Raw genomic sequence first — 12,105 nt, 5'->3', positions numbered from 1 at the left:
AATATCATTTTTTATTAGTTTGTGAGTTATGTCGCTTTAAACATTAACACACTACATACGCATTAATAAAGGATTAACTTATTGGGAAAAAAAAATCTGTACTACCACGAACCGGTGTTGAGTGGAAAAAAGTTGGCAACCACTCCTGTACCATACGAGACTGTAGATACGATTAGATGAATAGGTAGAATTTTGATTCATCTCCTGCCAAGAATGGGATGCTTTGAAAAAGCAGTCAACTGCTCAAGACACTCTTTTAATGATTCAAGTAACACCAACCTGCAATAAAATAGATAAAACAGCAACAAAATAACAATCTGGCATCTTCCCTTAGCTGTAAACAGTGTCCAGCGTTCGTAAGCTTCTTAACAGTACATCACATCGTTGTATGTTGTAATTAAATACAACATGAAATACAAAGAGCAACAACCGGATGGTTAAAAGTTTTTTCCACTTTTCAAAACATTCATCCATACAAACGTTGACAATTAATGGTTTCAATTTATGCAAACACTGTTTTTATCAGTGATGATTAAAACTCTGATAAAGGATCCTAACACCACACACACACTTTCTCTAGAGTTCCAATGCTTATAAGAGTACGGATTTGGCAATATTATTATATTAGGTACATAATATATAAAGAATATTTTCCAGCATCTTTGTGGTTTTGCTGGTCATAGAGTACAATGCTAGCTCAACATCTAGCTCAGGTTAGCATTGTTTTTAGCACCAATCAGGCTTTCAAAAACCACAACATACAATAGGCTCAATAAAAAATGCTTCCAAATTTTCCTTCCATGAAATTATACAGTGCATCCGGTACGCATTCACACAACTTTTAACCACATTTTGTTACGTTATATCTTTTTCCAAAATGTACTCCCCACCGAATGTCCTTGATTGGCCAAGCGGCACCTAGATTTCAATCCGATTGATGTCTGAAGAGATCAGAGAAAGGCTGGGCACCAACACTCCCTAACCAACTTGGAGGGTGAGAGGTGATGCAAAGAGAAATGGACAAAGCGATGCAGAGATACAATAGTTGTGCCAAGCTTTTGGCATTATATTCTAATGGAGTTGAGGCTGTTTCCAAAGGTGCAGCAATTAAGCATTGAGCAAAGATTGTGAGTATTTACGTACATGGCGAGATTTTTTTTCTCCCCCCACTTGTGGGCTGTTATGTATGAATAAATAAGAAACATACGGTCCTTCCATTTTAGAATCAAGGCTGTAATATGAAAAAATATGGAAAAATTCAGCGCTGTGAATACTTTTGGGATGACCCGTGAACGCTCTTATTTTTTTAAATGACAAGAATAAAAAGCATCGTATTTCTTCTATTTCTCTTCTGACTCGCTTAGCATTTTGCATTCAAGTTATACTTTGTTATATGACATGTATTAACAGTTAACACAGATACATTATTAAATTATCTTTATCCTTAAAAATGATTCCTCTGTATCCTAAAAAGGCAAAATATATTTTTCCTGTAAGGGCAGCCCATGCTTGAGTGTCAGCCATCTGGAAACTGGAGGTTGTTTCCACAGGTAAAACGGTTTGAGTCCAAACAGTCTTGAATTCATTAAGCCTGTCCGAGTCCATCTTGAAGGCAGCCGATTGGCGTTCGGTTTGTCAACATCCACTTTTCCCCATCACATGACGTCGGCCCGTTTGTCCCGGACTTTGTTCCTCTGCTTCGTCCTGGCCTTGAAGGCAGCCGAGTTGAAAAGATGCTGGTGAAAGAAAAAAAAAACCCGAATTGGGCAACACTACAGTGCATTCTATAAGCGTCAACACCATGCAGTGACGGTACATAAGTAAACACTTATCATAATTAAGATGTATACAAAAAAAGAATATTAGTTGATGAGGTCAGCGTGTCATCTTATTACTCATTTTAGCAAGCATCACTGGATTAACTCATTTTCACTTATTTATGAAAAAAAAGTGGCTGTCTCAACAAGGTGAAGAAGAACATGAGTAAAGAGAAAGAACATATGCAGCAAGACACACAATACTGAACACTTGGCATTCAAACAATCGAACATGATTCAAAGGTCGGATGAAAGGCGTTTACCTTCTCAAATCGTGAAATCTTGTTGGCTCTAATGGTGGAGTCAAGGATGATGGGAGGGCCAAGACCAATGATGTCTCTCAGAAGTGGGTTGAACTGTAGCCAGACAAAAAGAAAGCCCACCCAAATCATTTATGGAGTCACCAGAGTGCCATTCCCAACTTAAAACATTTACATTCACAGTTTAGTCACTGGAGATACACAATGTTTCCTCACATATTCGCCATTGGGCTTTTGCAAATTTGCCTATTTTCAGATTTCAGATATTTATTTTTTTATGGGGAATCTATCATCCGTTTGTTCTTTACAAAGTTTTCCAAAGAAAATACAGCAATGTCCTTCATTGTGTCCGTGTCATTTCTTAACACCTGTAAACTCCGGTATTCACAGGTGGACTGCATTCAAGTCCGCATCGAAGAAAACAAAACCTAGTAATTCGACATTCCGTAATGAATGACAAATGCAGCGATTGTGGCAATCAAGCGAGTCATGACTTTTAAGCTTGAGAGATTTTGCTAGGATTGTGACAATGTCATTACTGGACAAGAGAAAGCTATGACACGCCTTTGCTGATTGCGTTAATGTATTGTTTTTTTTCTCCACTATGAGCACAAAATAATTTATTATCGAATTATTTGTAAAATCTGCTGGGGGGGGGGGTTTTCCCCCGGTGCTTTCTGACCTGCAGATGGTGCCTGACGCCAGACTCCAGGATCTCTTTGAAAGCATCATAGATTCTTCGCCTCATCCAGCTGTCGATGTACATGCTCTCCACACCAAAACTGATCTTCTCTTCCGTGAAGTCCTCGTTCTCAAGGAGACAAAACAGGACATCTCAAGCACCACCGACACACAGGGCGATTAACTGTATTTCTTCTAACTGTGGCTGACAGCTTTTAATTACTGCAAACGGGGAGGTGCAGGGATGAACTCCACGGAATGCCATCCCCACGCAGCGCAAGATCATCAAGTGTGCCACCTGGAGCTCACCTCGATGTAGTGTAGAACCTCTCTGAAGATAGAGCGCTGTTTCCTCCTGTCGTTCTTGGCGCGATGTTTGTGGCTGTCCGTCGCTAAACTCTTGAGATTTTCACACAGACTTTCACCATCCTCCACCTCAAAGTCCTGCACACAAACAAACAGACAACAGTGGCTTTTTGCTTTAGGTCGCGTTGCCTCACTTGACTGAGTGTATTTGAGAAAACAGTGCAGTGGTGTTGGGAAACACTGTTATGGTCAACAAGTCCAGTGTGTGTGTGTACATACCTCATCTATTTCACGTCCCAGCTCAACCAGCAGGGCAATGGTTTCGCCAACAGTGATCCTGTAGTTGACGTCACTACTTTGCAGACAAGCTTGCAGCTTGGGGAGGTGACTGCAACACAGGACCAATAGTGTCTGATTACGATCATCGAAACACCCCCCAAAAAACGCAAAACATTTATCATTCGGATCGAAGGCTTGTAGGCAGCGCTGGAATGATGAGGCCACACACAAAGCTGTGTTTGGACTCACAGGTGCAGCAGGACAGAGAGTTTGGATGCAGGACACAGGGTGGCCAGCAGGGACCAAGCCTGCATGGCGGCGCTATGGAGCCCCGGGCCACCGGGTTTGGGTGTGGGCAGTGCTCCCTCTCGATTGGGGTAGGAAGACATGAACACGCTCTCCAGCAGGGACAACGACTTGATCAAGTCCTGAGAGAGTTCAAAAACAAAAGAGATCAGACACAAAAAAAAAAAAAAAACAGTTGGTGTGTACAAAAGAAAACACACATTCTCAGTCAGTTCACCCAATTACAAAATATGCAGCGGCAATGGAAGCATATGTGTGAAGTGGAAATCTTTTTTTGCTATTGTTTTTTTTTTTAGCTAGTGACTATATGGAATTCCAGCCATTTTGCACAAAGACCCGCTATGTCAAGTGCATCTTAATCTTTTTTTTATAGGGCAGACTCAATCTTTTAAACCAAGCTGTTCATACCTCTCCATCTTCAGCAGCAGAGACATAGCAACACATCCCCAAAGCTCTGGCACACTGATGGGGACACAAGAAAATACTTTTTTATTAACATGGAGATGTTGCAGTAGAGGGCAATGAAGATTAAAAAGAAAAGAAAAGAATAGGAAGCCGGGGAGATGGACATCAACATATTTGCTTCGCATTTCTCGCAAGCGCAATTTGGGTGCACACGCGACTTTTGAATCTCATGTGCATGAGAGCGACAACACTTTCAAGAACTTCGGAAAGTGAATCGATGCACAAAGCAATAACCAAAGGCTTTGTCCCACTCATTGCTGCAGTGTCAGGAAAATAACAAATTAGCCCCAAGTACTGTACATGCACGAAACACGGACAAAAACTTGGTCTTGAACGTCACGTATAAATGACGATCACGTGGTTGCAGTGTTAGAATTGACTTCAAGTCCTTTAAAAGCTTGAAAATAGAAAGCGAGATCTTGGTATGATGTATTTTTATTTGATTAAATGGGAAGATACGTCAGCGTTTTAATCCAATATGTTCTTCGCACTCCCACTCGACTAAACAAGGCATTATATTGTTTTGTGTTTTTTGTTATTGTAAAGTGTCCTTGGGTGTCTTGAAAGGCGCTTATAAATAAAATCTATTATTATTATTATTATTATTATGATTAATATAAAGTTTGTCCAATATTAATTAAATTGTAAAATTTTTATCTTTCTCAGGGGGTGGCCATTTTGTCACTTGATCTCAACTGAAAGGAACATCACAGTTGCTCAGGTAAGGACCAATCATTGCTCACCTGTTTTCTGAATTTGGTCATGTGATGTTCACAAGTTGAGCCGCGATTCGTCCTTACCTGGCCAGCCGTGATGTCATTTTAAGTCAACGGCAAGTGGCAAAATGGCTGCCCCCTGAGATCAATAATAGTGGGTGGCTTTTTCTGCTTACAGGTCATTCATATTCCAAAAACACAATATTAATCAGAATATTGCGTTTAGACTAGTGGGACTGCGTGCAACACATTAATGCAAAGAAAATGTTGGACTTGGCTTTCCTTTTTAAAAGGAAAGTAATTTTAAAAAAATGTTTCTAATCAATCGGAGTCTATTGTGATTGTAATCAATTTAAGTACCGTATTTTCACGACCATTCGACGCACCGTATGGTTGGGCGCAGTCTCATTAATGGGTGCTATTTCTGTATTTTACACATAGACAAAACGCACTGTATTATTGGGCGCGATTTTAAAGTGGTAAAACATACGCCAGCTTAAACATACGGCACGCATGCGCGCACGCTAAAAACACGTTAGCTTGTAGCATGCAAGACATACAGATACAAGCTAAAAACACGTTTTTAAAAAGGCAACGGAAAACTGAGTTCCGTTGTATTTTATTTAGCCATCGTACAATGTACTCACGTTTTTCGATCAATCATCACCCAGAAATCCATCAAAGTCCTCACCCTCTGTATCAGAATTGAACAATTGTGCAAGTACCGGTAATCTATCAAAAACGCCGTGTTCCCTCTCGTTGTCAGTCACTCTCATTGCCATGTGGCTCCACAGAAATGATGCCGGCTTTGCCAAAAACCCGAACAACAGTGCAAGCAGACACGTTCGTCCAAGCAGCCACAATCCATTCGCAAATTGTGGCGTAACTCGCCCGGCGCTGCCTCTCACTCTTTGTAAAGTTGTGTTTGCCATCGATCATTCATTGTTCCCATGCCGTTCGCAACTTTACTTTGAACGCCCGGTTGATGCCGATGTCCAGCGGTTGGAGTTCTTTAGTCAAGGCTCCGGGAATAACGGCAAGCTCAGAGTTCATTTGCTTGACTTGGTTTTTCACCGCTGCTGTGAGATGGGCACGCATGCCAAAAGCATAACCGATGGCTTGAAGTTTGAACTGAGCTTCGTAGGCGTGTCTCTTTGTAGAATTTATTTTCGGGGGTTCTTAGAAACCAAAACCGAAGTTGTTTTGCAACAATGCACATAGCCACACTCTATACAGGTGTTGGTACCTGCTTGTAGCGTGCCTTTAGCGTCCACTTACACGCCCACCCTTCACTCATTGGCGGACTGCTTCCCCGCATGCCTGTCACTCACGTCTGCCTTTTCGCTCTCTTTCTCTCCATATATGTATATATACACGCCCACCCTTCACTGATTGGCCGACTTCTTTGCCGCATGCCTGTCCACAGTCACTTCCGCCTTTTCTCTATATAAACAGCGTGTCGGCTGTCAGTCAGGTTTTGGAACTCAGCGCATAGACAAGACGCTTCGCATCATAAGGCGTCCTGTCCATTTTGGAGAAAATTTTAGACTTTTAATGGCGCCTTATAGTCGTGAAAATACGGTACATTTTGTTGGGCCTTGCATGCGTGAAATTAACTTTGACGCAAGCTGTATGCAATTTCTAATGTCAAAAAGTACAAAGGGTGGCAGAGGAGATAAGTTTTTGTATTAAAAATATAACAGAGCGTGAATTGTTTTGATTGGTTAGTTTTCATTTCCTTTGACAATATCGTGAGAGTACCAATCACCGTGATAGTTTGATTGCTCATCTGGTTTCATCTCTGATGTGATCACATGTTTTCATATTCACTCACACTTTGGCGTGCTGTCATACTAGCAGTGTTGTCGATCAGGATGCTGGTCAAGATGGGGCGCAGCATGTTGAAGCCCTCCGCCGCCTCATCTCCTCCCCCCAACTGGATGCAGAGCAGCGTGAAGACGGTCGCCGCAACAGCCTGCTCTTCTGCGCTCCCTGACCACGTGGCGGGAACATGGCATAGAACATTATTAATGTTTAACTGCGTATTTGTTTAGCGCTCAGTTTCAGTGGCAAAATGATTGGAGGCAGAAAACGAAGCCTTTCGCTACCTTTTTTAAGGTTCCGTTCTAAACAGTCGCTGACTGTGAAGCGTCTCTCTGTGAGGAAGTCGTACAACAGTTTGGATGAGAAGGCCTGCCGCAACGACTCGAGGGCTGCGAGTCGAGTCTTTGCGCTGAGTTAAGAGAAAGGAGCACAGGGGATGGCGTTTTAAGGAACGTCCCGACACTGCGCGTTTTCATGACACGAAAAGAGGAGGCTCACCTCTTGTCTGTGAGGTTGTCAATGCACTGCTTGAGTTTATCTTCCGTTTCCTCTTGGGCAGTCTGTTCGTCAACCTGCTCCCCTACTGCGTTTGGTGGTTTAGAAAGATAAAAGAAATGAATACGGGATGAGCAATTAAGACCAAAAGGTGCACTGAAAAGTCTTAAATTTTCTCCAAAATGGACGGGGGTGCCTAATAATGCGGGTCGTCGTGTGTCGTCGTGTGTGTGCACCGAGTTCCAAAATCTGTGAATGCCGTTGTGTGACTTCGATGAGGGGTCCGCTTGACAGACCGATGTTGTGCAAAACAACATCCCGAAAATGGTGCTACGTTGCTAAGGCTAGGCGGCGCCGCCGCGCTGGTCAGGCCACAATTTGTGAATGGATTGTGGATGCTTGGGCGAACAAGTCTGCTTGTACTGTTGTTCAAGCTTTCACAAAAGCCAGCATAATTTCTGAGGCGCTGCGCGGCAACAAGACTAACTGACAATGACGCGATGGAACCTGACGTGTTCGATTGTGAACTTGCCCAGCTGTTCATTTCGGATACAGAAGATTAGGACTTGGATGGATTTTGATAATGAGGATTGATCAAAAAAATAATGTGAGTACATCATTAAATATTTCAATAAAGTACAACCGGACTCAGTTTTGCTACACAAGATAATTGCAAATTATTTTACAATTAAAGCATTTTTAAAAGATCAATTGAAAACAGCTGACTTCATTTTCCTGGTAGTCAATCAAGCAAAATCGTTGAATTCATTCAGTACCAGCCAATTCTAGACCAAGTCTGAAAAGACGTTTAAAAACGTCTTTGGGAGTGAATGAGTTCAATGGCCATCCGTAGGGCGAAAGGCTAAACGCTTGGGTTGAAGTAGTCATAATAAACAGATTGTACGTTGGCAGCCAACCTGTGCCCTCTTCAAGGACGGAGGTGCTTTCACTGGCGCTGCTGTAGTGGCTGACAACATCCGACGTCAGCTCGTCGTCACTGGCTCCTGACTCCACCTTCATGCCGTTTTTGACACCTAACGGGCAACACAAGAAAAGGAATATGAAGAGCCAATGCGGTGGTACTCGTGTGCGTGACGAAAAGAAAACACGGCGCCATTCAAACATCTGGTTCGAACTTCACTTATTAGGAGCATAATTATTTTGGTCCAGATATACCACACATATGGAAACATACACAGCAACTAAATCTGGAGATACACCGGAATTTAAATCTTGAGTAATCGGGTGAATGTTGTTGAATGAAGAACAGTCTAAAAGTGTAAATGCAGAGGCTGGCAAAATCTGCTCAGCTATCTGTTTTTGTCACATAAACGGTAATTCAGTAAGGCAGACCTGTGCATATGTGCACGTGTGTGCCTGCGTGCACAAACCAAGCTCCTGCTGGATCAGGACTTTCTACTGTTAGACTATTGGTGACCAGCATTCCATGCGCACAATCCTCAATGGAATGCGGTGTGTGGGTTCATGTTGCCAGGTCATTGAGGTCAGGCAAGGTAATTCACAGGTCAATCTATAGTGTGGAGTTCAGTGCAGTTTCAGTTTTTTTGTGGGGGGTGGTGCTGTGTTGCATTGCCACTGCAACATGAGGTGGTGTGATTAACCAAAAAAAAAAAAAGGTGCCAGATCTCGCACACTCAAACATTGTTTATGGATTAATTTGAGTCTATTGCTCAGGATGGTTTTCTTTGTGGCTTCTGTAGTTCAAAGCGTGCCCTTGCTGGCATGCACTACTTGCACTAACAACATGAGGGTGAACAGAGAGCAACATGTTTTAGATGTTAGCAACTTTTTCCAAAATGTGACAAGGAAGTTTAATTTCTGTTAAGAAAATGGCAATCAATCAAATCCTCAAAAAGGCATCACAGGAGTTACCTTTCAGAGAGGCTTTTGTCATCAACTGCAGCTCTAGAACCCCCTGACGGAGAGATCCTGAAGATGATGTATTGATAATGGAATGAATGGAGTAAATATAGGATGTGTGCGTGGGTGGGTGGTGATGATGGGGGATATAGGAATGGAATGTAAGAAAATGTAAAAGAATGACCGTGGGGAAAAAAAAATCGAAAGTGAGCTTTTAACAATGCAAAATTATACGGCATGCATTTCTCTGACAGGTTGTTCATTCTCAGGTGCAGTGGTTTCTTGCAAATTGCTCAAGGGGGGTCAGAGATAGCTACTTCTTCACAGACCATATTTATCACATACAACTGCCAGGTGGTCATGACACCTTTAACAAATATGACCATTAGTGATTCTTTTGGAAATTGCATGGTACTCCAGCTTCCTCACACATGCCAAAAGCATGCACGTGAGGTTCTCGGAATTGTCGCCAGCTGCAAATGTGAATGGTCTATCTTTGTGTGTCCTACAATTGGCCGGTAACCAGTCCGGGGCGTACACCGCCTCTCACCCAAAGTCAGCTGGGATAGACTCCAGCTCACCTTCTACCCTAATGAGGATAAGCACGATAGAACATTTATGGACTAGGCATTCGTGTCAATACTCGAGGACATTCTACTCTGTCATATGTGTGAAAACTCAAGATGTGTGTGCCAAAGAGCCCCATCAGTACACAACACGTGGAGGATGCACGTGACAATCTCAGTGCACACGTGAGCATGTTTGGCTCGCACACGTGGGAACTTGATTTACACACGCAGCTGTCACTGAAAAGGTTGAAATAAAACCATGATTTTTCATAGCCATGCACAACTACAAACGGCACTAGTTTCAGTGGTGGGAAGTAACAGAGTACAATTACTTGGTGACTGTATTGAAGTAGATTTTCCAAGCATCTGCTATTTACTTGAGTATTTTCCTGCTGACTATTTACTTTTATTTCCTTCATTTGAAAATAGATATCTGTACCTTCTACTTCTCACTTTGTCAAATCAGGTTGGTTTCTTTTTTTAACCTTGTCTGATGACAACGTGACGTGAAATAAGATGTCAACAGGCACACAGTCAACTGCAGAAGAGATCTTGACTGACTTGGATGATTGAGTCTTATATGGTGGGAAAAAAACTGACAGCCATAACATTAAGGGAATATTAACGGCGGCAATGATGCAACAGGTTCATGCGCTTATTGAAGAGAACAGTTTGTTGATGTCCGGCCCCAAGTTTGATATGTGGCAAGTGGCTGTCTTGAGCCTGTCTGAAAACCATTACTTTATAGCGTTCACGAGCACTATGCAGGGTTATTTTTTTCACTAGATATTGCAAAAACTTAGATGCATATCAGAATCTGTACGATTTACTTTTAATTGAGGAGTTGAATCAATCCCCCTTTTTTATTTTTTACCAATTACTGTACTTGTACTTCTACTTGAGTACAGAGTTTAAGCACATTTGCCAACTCTTGACTCTAAAAATATGACGTTGACACAGCGTTTCACACGCATAGCTGCTTAACTGGAAAACCGACGACAATTACTCTGCAAGAAAAGCAAAGATTTGAAAGGGGAATAACTTTGCTCAAGTTAGCAAAGCAGCAAGCCATGTGGCAATGACAGCTATTGCCAGGTTCCACCATGACAACAGCTTATTAATGTTGTCAAGCAGTCACCGCCCAGTTATCGCCTTTCTGGGGAAAATGTGAATTATGCTACTGTTCTGCGGGCACTTACCGGCTTTGGTGGAGCCCCGTTTCCCTTTTTTACTTCGCGGCATGGCGAGCAGCTGCGTTAGCCAGGCGGGGCTAGCTAACGTTAGCTTCCTTTCAAGTTGTCCAACAATCTCCTCTCAGCTCTACAATCGGCGCGAAGACATCTGGATTTGTTTCCACAATGACAATGAAAAATAAAGAAATCCCCCGTGACACTTTCGTTGTGAAGAGTTGACTAATGTTGACTGGCGACCCCTGCCAAAAACAATCGCGCCCAACTCAACGCTTACTTCCACCCGGGAAGGTGATCCTTGTCCACAGGTGACAAATCCTCTCGCCGTCACGCTTGTTATCGGTGTATTATCTATGCTTGTCGCCAGGTATTCTGTACGTAACACCGGGTTGGCACAGTGAGCATTTGTCAAAAAGTTTGGGGAGGAGTTTGTAGCACGCTGCGGTCGCGAGGTCCACCATCTTCCTTTCCTCTCCCGGCAGAGCACGCCGGCTGTGGGGGTTGCCAGGTTAGCTTGGTCAAGGATGCCAGCTCCGAGTCACACCAATCCCCCTTTCCGCCAAAGGTTTGAGCAAAAATTAGAAAATAACACGCAAATAATCGGTCACTACTTCTTAATTCCCATAAAGTGATTTTATTTGGAGGATTATTAAGTGCTCTCACCAGTGAAATAAAAAACGTTTTTTTTCTACATTACGAGGGCGTGGCGTTACTTACGTCACTGCTGCTCCATAAATACAACGCTCTGCACTGACGTCAGGTCGTGGAACTTGATGAGTATCGAGCATGACGTAATTACACGCGATTTATATCGTACGTTTTCGTATATTAAGTTATTTATTTGAAACCTACCATTGATGCTTTTGGAATGTGGGAGGAAACGGGAGTACCCGGAGAGAACTCACGCAGGCAGGGAAGGAAGGAGCCCTGAATTGAATTCATTACCTCCAGTCGATCACTGCACCGCCCACAACTAATTATTGTTTTGCTAAATAGCCCAACTATACCCAAAATGTAGCTAAAACGTGCTCAAAAATGATAATTAGTGTGTGTGCCTATGTTTAAACTAGGTTGCACTTTTTTCAGTAAAATTAAATAAACCTCTGTAGTTTTATTTAGAAAACCTTGGGCCTGCTATGTTTAAATGTCGGTCACGACAGTCGTACTTGGAGAGCTCTTTTTTTTTTTTTTTTTTAGGGGGGGGCAGGGGTAATATGGTCTAAAAAATTGAGAACCACTGTAGATTGGATCTTGCAGTTTCTAAGCAAAGCTGTGTTGACCCAGCCATCCAAGTTGTTTATGAAAATCATATTAAA

At 42.5% G+C, this 12,105-nt stretch overlaps 1 protein-coding gene across 4 annotated transcripts; it reads right to left on the bottom strand.

The window, feature by feature from the left end:
* Nucleotides 1-243: 243 nt before the first annotated feature.
* ifrd2 (interferon-related developmental regulator 2) lies at nucleotides 244-11,416 on the bottom strand. Of its 4 annotated transcripts, none has more exons than XM_086105760.1 (14): nucleotides 11,067-11,416; nucleotides 10,799-10,940; nucleotides 9,043-9,099; nucleotides 8,067-8,183; nucleotides 7,153-7,237; nucleotides 6,939-7,063; nucleotides 6,665-6,822; nucleotides 4,058-4,111; nucleotides 3,593-3,771; nucleotides 3,344-3,452; nucleotides 3,068-3,202; nucleotides 2,760-2,888; nucleotides 2,081-2,173; nucleotides 244-1,736 (listed from the first exon to the last, which is right to left on the bottom strand). In XM_086105760.1, exons 2-14 carry the CDS (start codon nucleotides 10,839-10,841, stop codon nucleotides 1,656-1,658), a joined length of 1,365 nt encoding a protein of 454 aa, XP_085961886.1. In that variant the 5' UTR covers nucleotides 10,842-10,940; nucleotides 11,067-11,416; the 3' UTR covers nucleotides 244-1,655. The 4 variants fall into 4 exon arrangements, with proteins under 4 accessions (XP_085961886.1, XP_085961895.1, XP_085961877.1 ...); XM_086105769.1 differs by having other exon boundaries at nucleotides 10,799-10,919; XM_086105751.1 differs by having other exon boundaries at nucleotides 10,799-11,416.
* Nucleotides 11,417-12,105: the final 689 nt, after the last annotated feature.

Source organism: Hippocampus guttulatus, chromosome 1, assembly GCF_054856545.1.
Source record: "Hippocampus guttulatus isolate MCC_2025c chromosome 1, RoL_Hgut_1.0, whole genome shotgun sequence".
Lineage (NCBI taxonomy): Eukaryota > Metazoa > Chordata > Actinopteri > Syngnathiformes > Syngnathidae > Hippocampus > Hippocampus guttulatus.
This window is presented reverse-complemented; position numbering and strand designations above follow the sequence as displayed.